This window comes from Oncorhynchus gorbuscha, linkage group LG16 (assembly GCF_021184085.1).
Source record: "Oncorhynchus gorbuscha isolate QuinsamMale2020 ecotype Even-year linkage group LG16, OgorEven_v1.0, whole genome shotgun sequence".
Taxonomy (NCBI): Eukaryota; Metazoa; Chordata; class Actinopteri; order Salmoniformes; family Salmonidae; genus Oncorhynchus; species Oncorhynchus gorbuscha.
The window spans coordinates 64,745,196-64,766,136 of NC_060188.1; the positions used below are offsets into that span (position 1 = coordinate 64,745,196).

At 40.4% G+C, this 20,941-nt stretch overlaps 1 protein-coding gene across 1 annotated transcript in view; it reads left to right on the forward strand.

The window, feature by feature from the left end:
* The first annotated feature begins 2,040 nt into the window (after positions 1-2,040).
* The window catches only part of LOC123999603 (UV radiation resistance-associated gene protein-like), a 145,527-nt gene continuing 126,626 nt past the window's right edge, over positions 2,041-20,941 (forward strand). Inside the window, exons 1-3 of the mRNA XM_046305522.1 lie at positions 2,041-2,608; positions 9,431-9,548; positions 13,998-14,032. Of these exons, the coding sequence (XP_046161478.1) occupies positions 2,507-2,608; positions 9,431-9,548; positions 13,998-14,032 (255 nt within the window). The 5' untranslated portion in view covers positions 2,041-2,506. The remainder of the gene's footprint in view (positions 2,609-9,430; positions 9,549-13,997; positions 14,033-20,941) is intronic.

Here is a 20,941-nt window from a genome sequence, read left to right on the forward strand (position 1 = left end):
AGATGCTGGGGGCATAATAACTAAAGGCTGCCTCTCCATGCCTCTTGGTACTAGGCTTTGGGATAGATAAAAGGCCAGTGCCAGAGGACCTGAGGGACCTACTGGGTACATCACTTAAAAGCATGTCTGACATGTATTGGGCTGCACAATTGTGGATTGATTTAAAAACCAATCTTAAAATTAATTCTAAAACTCACAGGCAGCCAGTGCAGAGACCTTAAAATGGGTGTAATGTGTGCTCTTCGTCTGGTCTTGGTCAAAAAAGACCAAAAAGAGACTGTACCTAAGTTCATACTGTGTAATTTAATGCTTTCACACTATTTCAGGATGTGAAGTAGCATGCCAGAGAATAATACTGGTTTCCAAATTGCATTTCAGTTATGCTTCAGTGGTTATGCATGTTGAGTTCTTGTTCATTGGAGAGGGGAAGATGTAGTAGGATGTCCCTTGGGGGTATCCGTACCTATGTATGATATGCGCAGACTAGGCTAGTAAACATGCTGAAGCTAGAACCTCATTGTCCTGCCTCCAGATTTTAGATAATACTACAGAAGTTGTTGCTAATTTGAATAACTTTCAAATTATCATCATCTCATGAGTGGAACTTTGATTTTTATTGCAGTGGGCATGCTGTTGTTAGCCATCTATTTTAAAATAACTTTTGTGTATGTGTGAAACATTGTTGCATTTAAACTTTAGGTTACTTTGTGTGCTAAACGTGAACTGTTTTTTTGCAATGGGAAGTAATAGTTGTACATTTCGATAAGGAAATGCTTACCCTAATGTTTTTGTATTCTTATGATTGGGACCTACTGGCTTATTTTGTCCAAGTGAATGGACTGCTTATCCTTTAATTAACATCATTCTGTGTGTGATTGCTGTCTTTCCATCGGCCCTATGCAGTGGTGTAGTGGTGCCTGTGTGAAGGAAAGGTGCCCTGTGTGAAAAATCATTTTTCAGATGTCATTCTCAAAACCACAAATAAAAACCTTCTAAGTTCACAACAATCCTTAAACCACACCAGAAGACCATGTTTGAGATCTGGGAAAAACTGAAAAAATATATTTTTGGAGGGTGTAGTTGCATTTTAATTAAATTGAGCAATACAAATGCCCTCCCCATTAATATAAATCAGTATTATAACTTTGTCAAGTAGGCCTAAATTGCAGTCAACATTTAATTGGGAAAGTTTTTTGGGAAAGTCATTAAATATTTATGCAAACAGTGTATGATTACTAAATTCCTCATCGCAAATAGCCTACTAACCAATATAATGTTAACTCCAGTTGACAAAGTTGATAAAATAAATGTTCTATCACCATTCGTTAATTAGCCAAGTAGGCAATCAAATGCTTAGGACACACAAAAAAACAGTCCTCACCAATTACTCTCCACTACTGTACTTGAGTGAATTGTCACCAGCAGGTCACGCGATAGATACATACATGCAGAAACATTCACTTCCTCATATTTGGAGGAAGTCTCTTTCCACAAGATAGCACAGCCACAAAGTAAAAATTGTCCACGTTGTAAAAATGTTTGAAAACAAAATAGCCTTTTGGTCCTAATTTAAGGTTAGGCACACGGTTAGCAGTGTGGATACGGTTAGAGTTAAGGTTCGGTTTTAAATCACATTTTAAGAGTATACATACAGATTTTGTCAAATTAACGTAACATTTTTATTTTGGGGGAATTTTAGCTAACCCTAACCCTTTTCCAAACTTTAACCTAATTATTCTAACCTGCTACATTAATACTCTTAACCTGCTGTGAAAGGTCAAATCTGACGTTTGTCGTAAAGATGCAAATAGTCTATATCGTAAAAATGCAATAAAACAAAAGGTGGCTTTTTGGTATTGATTTAAGTTTAGGCATACGATTGGCTGTGTGGTTAGGTTAAAAATGTAAGAATATAAATCGGACTACCGAGTGGTGCAGCAGCCCAAGGCACTGGTCTCAGTGCAAGAGGCGTCACTAGCCCGTTTCGAATCCAGGCTGTATCACATCCTGCCGTGATTGGGGGTCCCATAGGGCGGCGCATAATTTGTCCAGCGTCGTCAGGGTTTGACCGGGGTAGGCCGTCATTGTAAATAAGAATGTGCTCTTAACTGACTTGCACAGTTAAATAAAGTTTACATTAAAAAAATACATTGTATGAATAGGCGGGGATTATGACTTTGTGTTTGTGCTAACTACTGACGATACCTGAGCGAAGTCCCCATATTAGTTTTTTCTGTAGCAACGGAAGTTCGGTTGAAAACCGGAAACACCCGCGTTGTCTCGACCCCGCGTAGAGTGCTCTTTGACGGACGGGTGACAGCTTCCTGAGCAAGTCCTACTTTGTTTATGTCACGTAGCTAGCTAGCTAACTGACGGATACAAAAGTGCTTTGTTTTCTTATTAAGCGGATTACTGCTCTGATACATACATTTCTGGCTTAGAAGGTGAATCTAGATTTACATGATCCGGGTTTATTTGGTACGAAACCCCCAGGGCCGTTAGGAGAATGAACTCCATCACCGGTCGGGATCACCCTGTACCCGCCTCCTCTGTCAACTCTGGAGCCTCATCTTCTCGAGGCTTGCACGTAGAACTCACATCTCAGCAGGTAAGGACATGGACCCTCAGCTCGGTGGAATGTTTTTATGAGTGACTCTCATTCTGTAATAATGCTGTGTGTCACATGTCAAAACTGCAAGATGAATACAGCAGGCCTATTACAGCTCTCTTGGGTAGCGAGACAGTTATACGTTGTCTATAATAGCTAGTTAGATACATGTGCAAATGTTAGATATAATTGTTAGATATTTAGTTGGCAAGTAACCGAGACGAATATGCTAGCCAGCCAGCTTAATTTAGCCCTAGCCTTGTCGCAAACACTGCTGGAAGTTCAATGGCAGAAATCAGCTAAAGAGGGGTTGGAAGTCAGTGCAAATCTGTGATGCCTCGCAACACGTCAAACCAATCAAATGCCTTATTATGGCGGGGCTTATCTTAAAAAAAACAATCATTTCTAACCCTTGTGTGTGTGTAAGGGTTGAATGTGTGGGTACTCAGTGCAAATCATTTTAAAATTGCATATAGTCTTTAAGGTGCATGTTTTCAAATCTGGAATTATTGAAGTTGCCTTTACTGGCTGCTGAGATATACATTAATTCCTGCTTATTATCATATTTTTAAACAACATCCTACATTGCTACTTTGGGAAGAAACCGTCTTTATGAATGACTTGACAGGTGTCACAGCACAGGTCTGCCTGAACACTGAGCAGTATTGTTGGGAGGTAGCTAGCTGTGCTGGGAAACACCCAGTGTCAAAGACTCATTAACTCAGAATATGAGGAGAATATGGCTTGTGAATCTCTTCTCATTGCAGGCTTGTTAAAGTTTCACAAGATTCATAAGTGACTGCAGAAAGTAGGCCTTGTTAGGGAATCACTGTTAACCAGCCCTCTCGCCTAATGTGCACAGGCCGACACCAGACAGCCATGGACGTTGAAAAGTAATTTGACTTCTGTTTCATACGTTTGGACAGTACAGCACAGTATAGATCAGTACAGTATAATGTACTCTATTGTTTTGTACTGAACTATACTCTACTATATTGTACTCTACTATATTGTACTCTGCTGTACTGTGATTTGGTCTATGATTGGTACAGATGTGGTCCGGACCAACCAAATTTGGTCTTGTTTGCGGGTAAAGCTCATTAGAATATAAGCCAGAATTATTTTGGTTATGACTTTTCAAGCTTGGATAGTAGATTTCGGTGAAAAAGGACAAAGAAGCATATGATATACCTGGTTGTATTGATAGCATGCAATTTGGTGGAGGCCTATATGATCAACTACTCTCCTTTACTAGATTAGATTCAATCCGATGTTCAGAGATGGAAAACATTCCTTATTTCTATGTTAGGAGGGTCAATATAATCAAAATTAATATATTACCATGGTTGATGTTTTTACCAGTTTCAATTCCATTCAACTTCTTTAAGAATAAATTACCTACTCTCCCACTTTATTTGGAATGGAAAGCCTTTAAGAGTCAAATTGAATGTTTTACACTTACCTTATGAAGCTGGACAATAACAACACCGTTAAGTCCTGGTTCCAAAGTGGCATCATTCATTTTTAGCAAATGTATTATAATGGCACTCTACTGTCATTCAATTAATTACAAGAAAAATGTGGGTTATCCAAAACCAATTTCTTTAAATTCTTATAACTCAGAAATCTTATTAAATCGCTTCAATAGAATCTGGATGAATCTAAAGCTTCTAGCTTTGATTGAATTTCTACCTAATAGCACAGAACTTTTATAAAGGAAAAATGGGAAACAGATCTCTAAGAAAATGTATGAGACTATTGGTCACAGATATGTAAAAATGTTCATAATTTCTCCTACAACCTTAGATGTAAATTATTGCAATTCAAGATAATCAGTTGGATTTACTACACTCCTGCCAGAATGCATGTTATGCACCCAGAATTGTTGGAGTAAAGGAACAATATTACATATGCTGTGGTCCTGTGACAAACTGACACAATTTTGGGATAATGTCTGTGATATCATATTATTGTGTTTAGGAATTTCTATCTATCGCCACAATAGATGTCTGTTGGGAAATGTAAATATTGATGACCAATATCATTTTTTTTAAACCTAGTTATAATTGCTGCATTTTGTTTTTATAGCTATCAATTGGAAAGCATCATACTCACCATCAATAACGAACTGGAGTTCTGAACTATATAGTTACATTTCTTTAGATTGTGTTGTATGAAATTTAAGCAAAAAAAAAAAGGACATGTTTGATCAAATCTGGAAACTTCACATTGACCAACTTGAGGAATGTGACTTTTCCCAACATACATAATTACAGTGGGGCAAAAAAGTATTGTCAGCCACCAATGGTGCAAGTTCTCCCACTTAAAAAGATGAGAGGCCTGTCATTTTCATCATAGGTACACTTCAACTATGACAGACAAAATTAGAAAAAAAATCCAGAAAATCACATTGTAGGATTTTAAATTTATTTATTTGCAAATTATGGTGGAAAATAAGTATTTGGTCAATAACAAAAGTTTATCTCAATACTTTGTTATATACCCTTTGATGGCAATGACAGAGGTCAAAACATTTTCTGTAAGTCTTCACAAGGTTTTCACACTGTTGCTGATATTTTGGCCCATTCCTCCATGCAGATCTCCTCTAGAGCAGTGATGTTTTGGGGCTGTTGCTGGGCAACACGGACTTTCAACTCCCTCCAAAGATGTTCTATGGGCTTGAGATCTGGAGACTGGCTAGGCCATTCCAGGACCTTGAAATGCTTCTTACGAAGCCACTCCTTCATTGCCTGGGCGGTGTGTTTGGGATCATTGTCATGCTGAAAGACCCAGCCACGTTTCGTCTTCAATGCCCTTGCTGATGGAAGGAGGTTTTCACTCAAAATCTCATGATACATGGCCCCATTCATTCTTTCCTTTACACGGATCAGTCGTCCTGGTCCCTTTGCAGAAAAACAGCCCCAAAGCATGATGTTTCCACCCCCATGCTTCACAGTAGGTATGGTGTTCTTTGGATGCAACTCAGCATTGTTTGTCCTCCAAACACGACGAGTTGAGTTTTTACCAAAAAGTTATATTTTGGTCTCATCTGACCATATGACATTCTCCCAATCTTCTTCTGGATCATCCAAATGCCCTCTAGCAAACTTCAGACGGGCCTGGACATGTACTGGCTTAAGCAGGGAGACACGTCTGGCACTGCAGGATTTGAATCCCTGGTGGCGTAGTTTGTTACTGATGGTAGGCTTTGTTACTTTGGTCCCAGCTCTCTGCAGGTCATTCACTAGGTCCCCCTGTGTGGTTCTGGGATTTTTGCTCACCGTTCCTGTGATCATTTTGACCCCACGGGGTGAGATCTTGCATGGAGCCCCAGATTGAGGGAGATTATCAGTGGTCTTGTATGTCTTCTTCCACAACTAACAAATACTAACCACTGCTCCCACAGTTGATTTCTTCAAACCAAGCTGCTTACCTATTGCAGATTCAGACTTCCCAGCCTGGTGCAGGTCTACAATTTTGTTTCTGGTGTCCTTTGACAGCTCTTTGGTCTTGGCCATAGTGGAGTTTGGAGTGTGACTGTTTTAGGTTGTGGACAGGTGTCCTTTATACTGACAACAAGTTCAAACAGGTGCCATTAATACAGGTAACGATTGGAGGACAGAGGAGCCTCTTAAAGAAGAAGTTACAGGTCTTTGAGAGCCAGAAATCATGCTTGTTTGTAGGTGACCAAATACTTATTTTCCACCATAATTTGCAAATAAATTAATTAAAAATCCTACAGTGTGATTTTCTGGATTTTTGTTTTCTAATTTTGTCTGTCATTGAAGTGTACCTATGATGAAAATTACAGGCCTCTCATCTTTTTAAGTGGAGGAACTTGCACAATTGGTGGCTGACTAAATACTTTTTTGCCCCACTGTATGTTTGCATTTTACATGTACATTATATGTGTATTGAAAGGGGAGGCTACTGTGTGTTCATGTACAGGTGTGGGCATGTTGTAGTGTGTAATGGGTGTGGTGCTTGTGTTTATAGAGAAATATACAATACCAGTCAAAAGTTTGGACACATACTCATTCAAGGGTTTTTCTTTATTTGTTTTACTATGTTCTACATTGTAGAATAATAGTGAAGAGATCAAAACTATGAAATCCCTATTATGGCAAGAGCAGCTAAAAAAGGAAAGAGAAACGACAGTCCATCATTACTTTAAGACATGAAGTCCAGTCAAATCAGAACATTTCAAGAACTTTGTAGGTTTCTTCAAGTGCAGTCGTAAAAACCATCAAGCACTGTAATGAAACTGGCTCTCCTGAGGACCGCCACAGGAAAGGAAGACCCTGAGTTACATGTGCTGCAGAGGATAAGTTCATTCGAATTACCAGCCTCAGAAATTGCAGCCCAAATAAATGCTTCGGAGTTCAAGTAACAGACACATCTCAACATCAACTGTTCAGAGGAGACCGCATGAATCAGGCCTTCATGGTCGAATTGCTGCAACAAAATTACCACTAAAGGACACCAATAAAAGGAAGAGACTTGCTTGGGCCAAGAAACACGAGCAATGGAAATAAGACCTTTGGTCTGATGAGTCCAAATTTGAGATTTTTGGTTTCAACCGCCGCGTCCTTGTGAAAAGCAGAGTAGGTGAACGAATGATCTCCGCATGTGTGAGTCCAACAGTGAAGCATGGAGGAGGAGGTGTGATGGTGTGGGGGTGCTTTGCTGGTGACACGGTCTGTGATTTATTTAGAATTCAAGGCACACTTAACCAGCATGGCTACCACCACATTCTGCAGCGATATGCCATCCCATCTGGTTTGCGCTTAGTCAAATAAAATTTGATTTGTCACATGTGCCGAATACAACAGGTGTACAGTAGACCTTACAGTGAAATGCTACAAGCCCTTAACCAACAATGCGTGATAAGTAAAAGTAGATGAGTAACAAAATGAAATAAAAATAATGAATAATTAAAATGCAGCTGTAAAATAAGTGGTACAAGGGGTACTGGTACAGAACTGGTGGGATTTTCATTTGTCTTTTAACAGGACAATTTTAAAATGGTATTTTATTTTACCTTTATTTAACTAGGCAAGTCAGTTAAGAACAAATTCTTATTTTCAATGACTGCCTAGGAACAGTGTGTTCCTTGTTCAGGGGCAGAACTTTTTTTTCCCCCTTGTCAACTTGGGGATTTGATCTTGTTCCGGTTACTAGTCCAACGCTCTAACCACTAGGCTACCTGCCACCCCCAATGACCCAAAACACACCTCCAGGCTGTGTAAGGGCTATTTGACCAAGAAGGAGGACAGTGATGGTGTGCTGCTTCAGATGACCTGGCCTCTACAATCACCTGACCTCAACCCAAATCGGATGGTTTGGGATGAGTTGGACCGGAGAAAAGTCAGTTGACCTTTTCTATGGGGGGTTGCTGAACAAGTTGGGTTTTTGTTTCTGAGCAACCTTATTCTTATAGGGAATCCCATGACTTCGATTTATCCCTAATGCCTGTGGTGGTGGAAGCTCAGTGTGGGCTGCTGGAGTTTGAAGAATGCAGATCAGGTGAGGGCCTTGGCCTGCCGTTGACATAGATAGTCCTACTGCTGCTCTGACACTGCTGCCCCTGAGGGGTGACCTCATTCAATGGCCCCTCTTTTCACGGGTCTCATGTCCCATTGCCATTCTCTTGAGTTACACCCCCCCCCCCAATTATGAGGCTTTTTCTTTGGAGCCATTATTTTTTTATAGATGCAGGCCTCTGTAAAATAACATCTTCTTCAGTTATTCAGGTAGTCTACTCTTTTTTTTGGTTGGCTGTAACTGATCCTTTCTCTTCAAGTAGGTTCCTTTTATTTTAGGCTACTTCTCAATTTTTTTGAAAGGTGGACTTCTGGCTGATGTCCAACCATGGTTATGTTCTGTCAGGGGTGTGGAACACATTTTATAGAGCTGCGGAATCATGGGGTTTCTACTCTGAGACGTACTGTACAAATGCTTTTTGTGTGTCATTGGCATGCTGGCTTGGACTTTAGCTAATGAAACTATGGCGCTCCTGTATGCAGAGCTTTTGTGAGGGAAACACAGTGAAGTCAACACATGAATGAACTCTGCTTTCAAATGAAACGCTTGTCTGCAAATTGTATTCTTTTTGTACAAATGTTGATAGTAGATGACGTGTGACTAACCAGATACTAGGGTCTGGACTATAACAGTATCGCAATACTCGTTATTGTCGTGGCAAGGAAACAAAGCACGAAGCGGCTTTAACTTCTTTAGGAAAACTACCCTAATGTCAATTGTTTTCTTTCTCAAGCTATAGCACACAATATGTTACAAATTCAGCATGTTTTTAAAGGACCAAAGAGTTTTTGTCTGCTTCGTTTTTTTCATTTCTGCTGTGAAAAAAATATTGCGATACTGGTATCATCCCGGCCCTACCAGATACGCCAAGTTCTCTCAAACCGAGCTACTATATTCTAAAAGGTCAGTTTTTATTTTTAACATGAGGATGTACTTGAACCTAATGACTTTGCTATCTGAAATTGTGACTTCTGGTTGACTGCATTGTTTACTTCTGTGTGAATTAGACTAGCTCATTGGGTAACAGTCTTGTAAGTCGATCTGCATCGATTTGGATTGTGTAACAGGATGAAACTCTTGAAATCGATAATACAATTGTAAAAGGCATTGAAGCTGACCGAGAGAAGTACAAGCTGCATCGTACGTAATTTAGACTTAGGCTACCTCTGGTTGTGGGCAGTTCATTTGGCTAAATGCTGTCTCCTGTCTCTGCCCCTGCTTCTATTTCTTGTCACTTTTTCCTGACTATCTCACCATCTGCCTTTCTCTCCCCAACAGAGGCGGTTACGTCATCTCAGAAGCATCGCAGCCCGCAACATCGTCAACAAGAATGGCTCTCCACTGTTGGACACATATTTTACCCTTCATCTCTGCTTAGAGGACTGGATATCCAGAGGTCAGTACAGTACACCCTCTTTCAGCTGTCTCTGTATCAGTGTTCCCGGCCACTGCACCAATACCCCTTTCACACTACTGAGCCCAGTCACTACACACTACAAACATGTCTTTAGGCCTGAATCCTAACTTGAGATCTGTGCACATAACTTGACAACAATGCAGGATTTACGCAGTAGTCATGGAAAGATGCAGACATCTTAATTACGATTCAGCCCTTAGTGCCAGAGCCCACTTAGGACTAAATGTTCAGCACTACTGTGAACTGCATTAGGCTACTCTCACAAGTGGAAGAAATGTTAGTGTCCCATTACAAAGTGTAGTTAAATGCACAAGGGCTTAGTTTGTTAGGGGACGCTGATGCTCCAGTAAATGAGGCCTTTCACTTTTGGTTTAAGGGCAAATCATTTTTTTAGTTAATATACAAAAATGGCCCAGATTGAGCCAAAACCTCAGGGCCTTGGCTTGCTGTTGTCAGGTAATCCTGACAGGTGTTGTATCTTCACAAGTGTTGTTTAAGCTTTTGCGTGTGTGTGTGTTTATTCAATCAAATCAAATTAATTTATATAGCCCTTCGTACATCAGCTGATATCTCAAAGTGCTGTATAGAAACCCAGCCTAAAACCCCAAACAGCAAGCAATGCAGGTGTTGAAATGTTGGCTAGGAAAAACTCCCTAGAAAGGCCAAAACCTAGGAAGTCCTCTTCTGGCTGTGCCGGGTGGAGATAATAACAGAACATGGCCAAGATGTTCTAATTTTCATAAATGACCAGCATGGTCAAATAATAGGTCTGGGACACGTAGCACGTCCGGTGAACAGTTTAGGATTCCATAGCCGCAGGCAGAACAGTTGAAACTGGAGCAGCAGCACGGCCAGGTGGACTGGGGACAGCAAGGAGTCATCATGCCAGGTAGTCCTGAGGCATGGTCCTAGGGCTCAGGTCCTCCTCCAAGAGAGAGAGAATTAGAGAGGGCATACTTAAATTCACACAGGACACCGGATAAGACAGGAGAAGTACTCCAGATATAACAAACTGACCCTAGCCCCCCTCACACATAAACTACTGCAGCATAAATACTGGAGGCTGAGACAGGAGGGGTCAGGAGACACTGGCCCCATCCGATGATACCCCCGGACAGGGCCAAACAGGAAGGATATAACCCCACCCACTTTGCCTAAGCACAGCCCCCACACCACTAGAGGGATATCTTCAACCACCAACTTACCATCCTGAGACGAGGCCGAGTATAGCCCACAAAGATCTCCGCCACGGCACAACCCAGGGGGGGAGCGCCAACCCCGACAGGAAGATCACATCAGTGACTCAACCCACTCAGATGACGCACCCCTCCTAGGGACGGCATGAAAGAGCACCAGTAAGCCAGTGACTCAGCCCCTGTAATAGGTTTAGAGGCAGAGAATCCCAGTGGAAAGAGGGGAACCAGCCATGCAGAGACAGCAAGGGCGGTTCATTGCTCCGGAGCCTTTCCGTTCACCTTCACACTCCTGTGCCAGACTACACTCAATCATATGACCCACTGAAGAGATGAGTATTCAGTAAAGACTTAAAGGTTGAGTCCGAGTCTGCGTCTCTCACATGGGTAGGCAGACCATTCCATAAAAATGGAGCTCTATAGGAGAAAGCCCTGCCTCCAGCTGTTTGGTTAGAAATTCTAGGGACAATTAGGAGGCCTGAGTCTTGTGACCGTAGCGTACGTGTAGGTATGTACGGCAGGGCCAAATCAGAGAGATGGGTAGGAGCAAGCCCATGTAATGCTTTGTAGGTTAGCAGTAAGACCTTGAAATCAGCCCTTGCCTTGACAGGAAGCCAGTGTAGGCAGGCTAGTACTGGAGTAATATGATCAAATTTTTTGGTTCTAGTCAGGATTCTAGCAACCGTATTTAGCACTAACTGAAGTTTATTTAGTGCTTTATCAAGGGTAGCTGGAAAGTAGAGCATTGCAGTAGTCTAACCTAGAAGTAACAAAAGCATGGATTAATTTTTCTGCATAATTTTTGGACAGATATTTTCTGATTTTAGCAATGTTACGTAGATGGAAAAAAGCTGTCCTTAAAACAGTCTCGATATGTTCGTCAAAGGAGAGATCCGGGTCCAGGGTAACGCCGAGGTCCTTCACAGTTGTATTTGAGACGACTGTACAACTATTAAGATTAATTGTCAGATTCAACAGAAGATCTCTTTGTTTCTTGGGACCTAGAACAAGCATCTCTGTTTTGTCCAAGTTTAAAAGTAGAAAGTTTGCAGCCATCCACTTCCTTATGTCTGAAACACAGGCTTCCAGCGAGGGCAATTTTGGGGCTTCACCATGTTATGTTTTCGAATTACATCCCCAAGAGGTAAAATATATAGTGAAAACAATAGTGGTCCTAAAACGGAATCTTGAGGAACACCGAAATTTACAGTTGATTTGTCAGAGGGCAAACCATTCACAGAGACAAGCTAATATCTTTCCGACAGATAAGATCTAAACCAGGCCAGAACTTGTCCGTGTAGGCCAATTTGGGTTTCCAATCTCTCCAAAAGAATGTGGTGATCGATGGTATCAAAAGCAGCACTAAGGTCTAGGAGCATGAGGACAGATGCAGAGCCTCAGTCTGATGCCATTAAAAGGTAATTTACCACCTTCACGAAACCAGACTGAAGCATTTCGTAAACATTGTTTGTCTTCAGGAAGGCATTGAGTTGCTGCGCAACAGCCTTAACAAAAAAATTAGAGGAATGGAAGATTCGATATAGGCCGATAGTTTTAAAAATATTTTCTGGGTCAAGGTTTGGCTTTTTCAAGAGAGGCTTTATTACTGCCACTTTTAGTGAGTTTGGTACACATCTGGTAGATAGAGAGACATTTATTATGTTCAACATAGGAGGGCCAAGCACAGGAAGCAGCTCTTTCAGTAGTTTAGTTGGAATAGGGTCCAGTATGCAGCTTGAAGGTTTAGAGGCCATGATTATTTTCATCATTGTGTCAAGATATATATATATATATATTACTAAAAGTGTCTCTCTTGATTGTCTTGAGTGTCTCTCTTGTTCCTAGGTCCTGGCAGAGTTGTGCAGACTCAGGACAACTGAGCTTTGAAGGAATACTCAGATTTAAAGAAGAGTCTGTAATTTGCTTTCTAATAATCATGATATTTTCCTCAAAGAAGTTCATGAATGTATTACTGCTGCAGTGAAAGCCATCCTCACTTGGGGGATGCTGCTTTTTAGTTAGCTTTGCAACAGCATAAAAAATAAATTTTGGATTGTTCTTATTTTCCTCAATTAAGTTCGAAAAATAGGATGATCAAGCAGCAGTAAGGGCTCTTCGATACTGCACGGTACTGTCTTTCCAAGCTAGTCGGAAGACTTCCAATTTGGTGTGGCGCCATTTCCGTTCCAATTTTCTAGAAGCTTGCTTCAGAGCTCCGGTATTTTCTGTATACCAGGGAGCTAGTTTCTTATGAGAAATGTTTTTAGGGGTGTAACTGCATCTAGGGTATTGTGCAAGGTTATATTGAGTTCCTCAGTTAGGTGGTTAACTGATTTTTGTGCTCTGACATCCTTGGGTAGGCAGAGGGAATCTGGAAGGGCATCAAGGAATCTTTGTGTTGTCTGTGAATTTATAGCATGACTTTTGATGCTTCTTGGTTGGGGTCTCAGCAGATTATTTGTTGCAATTGCAAACATAATAAAATGGTGGTCCGATAGTCCAGGATTATGAGGAAAAACATTAAGATCCACAACATTTATTCCATGGGACAAAACTAGGTCCAGAGTATGACTGTGACAGTAAGTAGATCCAGAGACATGTTGGACAAAACCCACTGAGTCGATGATGGCTCCGAAAGCCTTTTGGAGTGGGTCTGTGGACTTTTCCATGTGAATATTAAAGTCACCAAAAATTAGAATATTATCTGCTATGACTACAAGGTCCGATAGGAATTCAGGGAACTCAATGAGAAACGCTATATATGGCCCAGGAGGACTGTAAACAGTAGCTATAAAAAGTGATTGAGTAGGCTGCATAGATTTCATGACTAGAAGTTCAAAAGACGAAAACGCCTTTTTTTTTGTAAATTGAAATTTGCTATCGTAAATGTTAGCAACACCTCCGCCTTTGCGGGATGCACGGCGGATATGGTCACTAGTGTAACCAGGAGGTGAGGCCTCATTTAACACAGTAAATTCATCAGGCTTAAGCCATGTTTCAGTCAGGACAATCACATCAAGTTTATGATCAGTGATTAGTTCATTGACTATAACTACCTTTGAAGTAAGGGATCTAACATTAAGTAGCCCTATTTTGAGATGTGAGGTATCACGATCTCTTTCAATAATGACAGGAATAGAGGTGGTCTTTATCCTCGTGAGATTGCTAAGGCTCAATATCTGTTTGAGAATGCTTTAAAATTAATTTAACCTGTTTTTTTTGCCGTCCCTTGCAGACTTTTACAAGAGTGAAGTCATCCGAGGTTCATTGGTGAGTGTCATTCTTTTCAAAAGAACAAACATGTGTTGGACAGATTCTACATTAATTTGCCAAAGAAGGCTGCCTGGCCACACACAAAATGACTATAGCACCAGCTATGGAATGTCATAGCAATCCATTTTGTGTGGATTTTGTTGTATAATTTGTCTGCTTATGTCTGTGGAAACACACTACCGGTTATATGCTTAGTTCCATTCAGAGGACACAAGAATAGAAACAAGTGACAGCACGGCCAGCCAAAAGGTTTATCACTACCCCTGTCCAGGTTTACGCACTCTGCCACGCCCACAACGTGTTTGTGTGTGTGTGTACATGTGAGAGTGAACAGTGGGCACTTTCTCCAGTGCTGCTGTGTGGAAAGAGGGCATGCTTCCTCCATTTCCCCATTGCAGAGGAGTGTTGTCTGCCAGCCATTACATGGACTCAGGTCAGCCGCCTTGGTGATTGTTTCTAACACAATCAAGTCAAGTAGCCTACCTTTCACTTCCTCTCATCTGTCAAAACAGTTGCTGAAAGAACACCTAATATTACCTAAAGTAACTCGACCAAAAAAAGCACTTGTTTGTTTCATTTGAATTCAGACTTGGATGTATCAACATTGCACAGGTTGGCCACACCAGGATGGTGTTGTGACCATGAATCTGACTGCTTTAAATGGGAGTCATCACTGATACACACAGTGTCAGCAAGCTCCCATCTCCTTGTCTCCGTAGCTTCACAGAGGGCAATGCACAGGGTTTTACTGTACTGTATGGTCTCTTATTGACAGTTGCATATGTGCAATAAGGCCAAGAACAACAGAAAACAGTCAACGTCTCTGTTCTTGGCATGCGCTAATCTCTTTCTTCATGTTGTACCCCAGTCATATAAACAACAGACAGGAAGGTGGAAAGCAGCCTTGTAGCAACACACTGTAGGAGACAAGAGGAAACAAACAGGCTTACATACTGTATGTATAAAATATGCACAAGCGTCCATTGTACTATTTCTCTCTCTCTCTCTCTAAACGTGTTCATAGCATGTCTGCCATTGTGTTCTGCAAGACGCCATTCAGCAAAATCAGATATTGCCTTCTCAGCAATGGCTCTATTAACACAACGTCCTTGGATTCAGTCGGAAGTTTCCATATTTTTATTTTCCTCGTTTGCAGGGAACCGATTGTCCTACACCCTCTGTGGAATAGCAGCTGCTACGCGCTCCATTCTCTGCATGGAGTCTGTGATGAATGCTGCCAAGTAGAGCAGCAGACCATTACCAACATGCCAAATGTAGAATCATGAGCTGGCCTAAGCTCTTTTCCAAGCCTACCTTTCCCTTACTTTCCAGGGCCCTAGTCTGAAATGTACTGCAGATTAAGCTCAGGATTGTGTCTGGCAGAGATCTGAAATCTGCCTTTGTATTGAAAATGTCAGCATTCCTCCATGACCTTTGTTTGTTCTATAGTGTTTTTGTCTGTTTCCCCGTTGTCTTCTCTAGTCTGTCAAAGGAGCTTGCTCCTTTCTGCCCACCCCCACTGTAGGGTGAGGATCAAACGGTGGCAGTTTGCTCCACTGCTTACTCTGTTTGCTACAAATATATATGTTGTAACTTGTCACTCAGATCTTATAGGGATTGTGCGAGATTTTGCCAATCAAGCCTTTTTTCCTACTTTCCCAGAGTCCCATTAATTAATGGATACCATTTTTATGTCTGTGTGCAGTTTGAAGGACATTGAAGGTAATTTTGCAAGTCATTGCTAACTAGTGTTAGCCAATGACTGGAAGTCTATGGGAAAAGCTAGCAATTGCGCTAACGCTAATTAGCAATTCTCTTCAAGCTGCACACAGAGACATAAAAATAGCTTCCATGAGTTCATCTGACTCTTGGTAAGTAGAAAGTGTGTGTATATATAGATAGATAGATATCTATATATCTATCTATCTCTATCTCTATCTCTATCTCTATCTCTATCTCTATCTCTATATATATATATATATATAGAGATAGAGATAGAGATCTCTATCTATCTATCTATCTCTATCTCTATCTCTATCTCTATCTCTATCTCTATCTATATATATCGATTGATCGTGATCATATTCCTTGGAATGGCAGCAATGATTTAGCGGGTCTGGGTACCGCTGCTAGATGAATATAGCAGTCCAGGGTCTTTCACAGCAGGCAAAATGTGGCATGTGATGTCTTTACGGTGACATCAATGTTGCAGACAGATTTGGCTGCTGCGTTGGAGTAGGGCTGGGTTGGATTTGGCCTAAAAATCATATCATTTTTATATATATATATATATATATATATATCTCTTTAAAATTATTATTTAATTTTTAAACTTTCTGGGCGATTCATATATATATATCTCTATCTCAATGTCATAACCGATCATAATATGGTCATAACGCTGTCATGCTGAATATTGAGACCTATTGTGACTATATTGCTTTTTGTTTATGGCTGGTTATGACATCTACATAACTGGGCCAAAACCCACAAACCCTACCACGATAGTTATTTATGGGTGGTTATGACATCTATATAAGAGTGCCAAAGCCCACAAACCCTACCACGATAGTTATTTATGGGTGTTATGACATGAATAAGAGTGCCAAAGCCCACAAACCCTACCCGATAGTTATTTATGGGTGGTTATGACATCTATATTGCCAAAGCGATAGTTATTTATTTGGTTATGACATCTATATAAGAGTGCCAAAGCCCACAAACCCTACCACGATAGTTATTTATGGGTGGTTATGACATCTATATAAGAGTGCCAAAGCCCACAAACCCTACCACGATAGTTATTTATGGGTGGTTATGACAAATCTATATAAGAGTGCCAAAGCCCACAAACCCTACCACGATAGTTATTTATGGGTGGTTATGACATCTATATAAGAGTGCCAAAGCCCACAAACCCTACCACGATAGTTATTTATGGGTGGTTATGACATCTATATAAGAGTGCCAAAGCCCACAAACCCTACCACGATAGTTATTTATGGGTGGTTATGACATCTATATAAGAGTGCCAAAGCCCACAAACCCTACCACGATAGTTATTTATGGGTGGTTATGACATCTATATAAGAGTGCCAAAGCCCACAAACCCTACCACGATAGTTATTTATGGGTGGTTATGACATCTATATAAGAGTGCCAAAGCCCACAAACCCTACCACGATAGTTATTTATGGGTGGTTATGACATCTATATAAGAGTGCCAAAGCCCACAAACCCTACCACGATAGTTATTTATGGGTGGTTATGACATCTATATAAGAGTGCCAAAGCCCACAAACCCTACCACGATAGTTATTTATGGGTGGTTATGACATCTATATAAGAGTGCCAAAGCCCACAAACCCTACCACGATAGTTATTTATGGGTGGTTATGACATCTATATATAAGAGTGCCAAAACCCACAAACCCTACCACGATAGTTATTTATGGGTGGTTATGACATCTATATAGTTATTTATGGGTGGTTATGACATCTATATAAGAAAACCCACAAACCCTACCACGATAGTTATTTATGGGTGGTTATGACATCTATATATAAGAGTGCCAAAACCCACAAACCCTACCACGATAGTTATTTATGGGTGGTTATGACATCTATATATAAGAGTGCCAAAACCCACAAACCCTACCACGATAGTTATTTATGGGTGGTTATGACATCTATATATAAGAGTGCCAAAACCCACAAACCCTACCACGATAGTTATTTATGGGTGGTTATGACATCTATATATAAGAGTGCCAAAACCCACAAACCCTACCACGATAGTTATTTATGGGTGGTTATGACATCTATATATAAGAGTGCCAAAACCCACAAACCCTACCACGATAGTTATTTATGGGTGGTTATGACATCTATATATAAGAGTGCCAAAACCCACAAACCCTACCACGATAGTTATTTATGGGTGGTTATGACATCTATATATAAGAGTGCCAAAACCCACAAACCCTACCACGATAGTTATTTATGGGTGGTTATGACATCTATATATAAGAGTGCCAAAACCCACAAACCCTACCACGATAGTTATTTATGGGTGGTTATGACATCTATATATAAGAGTGCCAAAACCCACAAACCCTACCACGATAGTTATTTATGGGTGGTTATGACATCTATATATAAGAGTGCCAAAACCCACAAACCCTACCACGATAGTTATTTATGGGTGGTTATGACATCTATATATAAGAGTGCCAAAACCCACAAACCCTACCACGATAGTTATTTATGGGTGGTTATGACATCTATATATAAGAGTGCCAAAACCCACATCCTACCACACAAGGCAAACCATTCCATTCTACTTGTAAATAATGTAACATTTCCTAAATTTGTAAGTTTTACCATTGCAGTTGTACACACATTGATGTCATACATACATAGCCCAGTGCTCTATCGCTGATGACTTGGATGAATGCAGGAGTAGGACAAAACACCCTTATTAGCCTTTACAACAACAAAACATTTCCTGTGATGGTCTATAAATGCCCATATTTTGGAATCAAAGTTTGTTCACAACATTATAATTGTCCTCCATTGGTTTGCTTTAATATACATGTATACTTGGTGCTACCACTAGGGGGAGACATTTGAACAGTTAGCTGCAGGCCCAGTGAAAAAATGTCATTTGTCCATATGTCTCCTTATTCATTCTGTTTTCATGTTTGTAACATTTATAAGTATGGCTTTGTTTCAGAAAAGATAACATGTTTATCTACATTTTGATGTGTACAGTCGTGGCCAAAAGTTTTGAGAATGACATAAATATTAATTTCCACAAAGTTTGCTGCTTCAGTGTCTTTAGATATTTTTGTCAGATGTTACTTCAGTATTCCACTGAAGTATAATTACAAGCGTTTCATAAGTGTCAAAGGCTTCTATTGACAATTACATGAAGTTGATGCAAAGAGTCAATATTTGCAGTGTTGACCCTACTTTTTCAAGACCTCTGTAATCCGCCCTGGCATGCTGTCAATTAACTTCTGGGCCACATCCTGACTGATGGCAGCCCATTCTTGCATAATCAATGCTTGGAGTTGGTTAGAATTTGTGTTTTTTTGTTTGTCCACCCGCCTCTTGAGGATTGACTACAAGTTCTCAATGGAATTAAAGTCTCAGGAGTTTCCTGGCCATGGACCCAAAATATCAATGTTTTGTTCCCCGAGCCACTTAGTTATCACTTTTGCCTTATGGCAAGGTGCTCCATCATGCTGGAAAAGGCATTGTTCGTCACCAAACTGTTCCTGGATGGTTGGGAGAAGTTGCTCTCGGAAGATGTGTTTGTACCATTTTTTTAAATTCATGGCTGTGTTCTTAGGCAAAATTGTGAGTGAGCCCACTCCCTTGACTGAGAAGCAACCCCACACATGAATGGTCTCAGGATGCTTTACTGTTGGCATGACAGAGGACTGATGGTAGCTCTCATCTTGTCTTCTCTGGACAAACTTTTTTCCGGATGCCCCAAACAATCGGAAAGGGGATTCATCAGAGAAAATGACTTTACCCCAGTCCTCAGCAGTCAAATCCCTGTACCTTTTTCAGAATATCAGTCTGTTCCTGATGTTTTTCCTGGAGTGAAGGGGCTTCTTTGCGTCCTTCTTGACACCAGGCCATCCTCCAAAAGTCTTCGCCTCACTGTGCGTGCAGATGCACTCACACCTGCCTGCTACCATTCCTGTACTGGTGATGCCCGGAACCCGCAGCTGAATCAACTTTAGGAAACGGTCCTGGCGCTTGCTGGAATTTCTTGGGCGCCCTGAAGCCTTCTTCACAACAATTGAACCGCTCTCCTTGATGTTCTTGATGATCCGATAAATGGTTGATTTTAGGTGCAATCTTACTGGCAGCAATATCCTTGCCTGTGAAGCCCTTTTTGTGCAAAGCAATGATGACTGCACGTGTTTCCTTGTAGGTAACCATGGTTGACAGAGGAAGAACAATGATTCCAAGCACCACCCTCCTTTTGAAGCTTTCAGTCTGTTATTCGAACTCAATCAGCACGACAGAGTGATTTCCAGCCTTGTCGTCGTCAACACTCACATCTGATCACTCTTCATAACATTCTGTAGTATATGCAAATTGCCATCATACAATATGAGGCAGCAGACTTTGTGAAAATTAATATTTGTGTCATTCTCAACATTTGGCCACGACTGTAGTTCCAATTTTTGACTGAATGAATAACTAAATATGTTCCCCTCCATATGATCATAGCCAGGCTAAACTAGCTTAATTTGTAACGTTATGTAAGCTAGCCAAGTCAATGAGATGTCTGATTAAATACATTGTCATTATAAACGTTTTGGCTCATACTTTAAAAAAATATTATTATTATTATTTATTTTTTTGCAAACGATGTCAAGTATTAAGTGTATTTACATGTACATATGAATCATGCTAATAATGTATTTTAGGTTACTTTTTATGAAATGTGAATCTAACTGTTGCATGCTAACCTTTAACATTAGCTATCTCAGTGTTAGCTGTCCATGGTTTTTTGTTACAGTTAATAAACAGGCCTCTTCTATAATTTGTTAGTACAATTAACATTGTATATAGAGTGAATCATATGAACTGTTACCTCAACGATGCATGGGTTTATTTACTGTATTTTTGCAGACCACCACCATATTCAGTGATAGGGCAGCTAATGTTAGCTAAACAAACACTAACTAGATGGTAGCTAACTAGCTAGCTACATGAATAGTTGAGACCGTGATTGTCATGTATTTGAGAATGTGTGAAAGTGTTTGCTATAATATATTTGGTATAATTCGTTTTCAGCTTTTTTTAGCGCTGTCACTGAATTGTAGCATACTCTATTCTGATTTATTTTCTTTATTTTTCAGAGAAAGTAATGCATCTGAA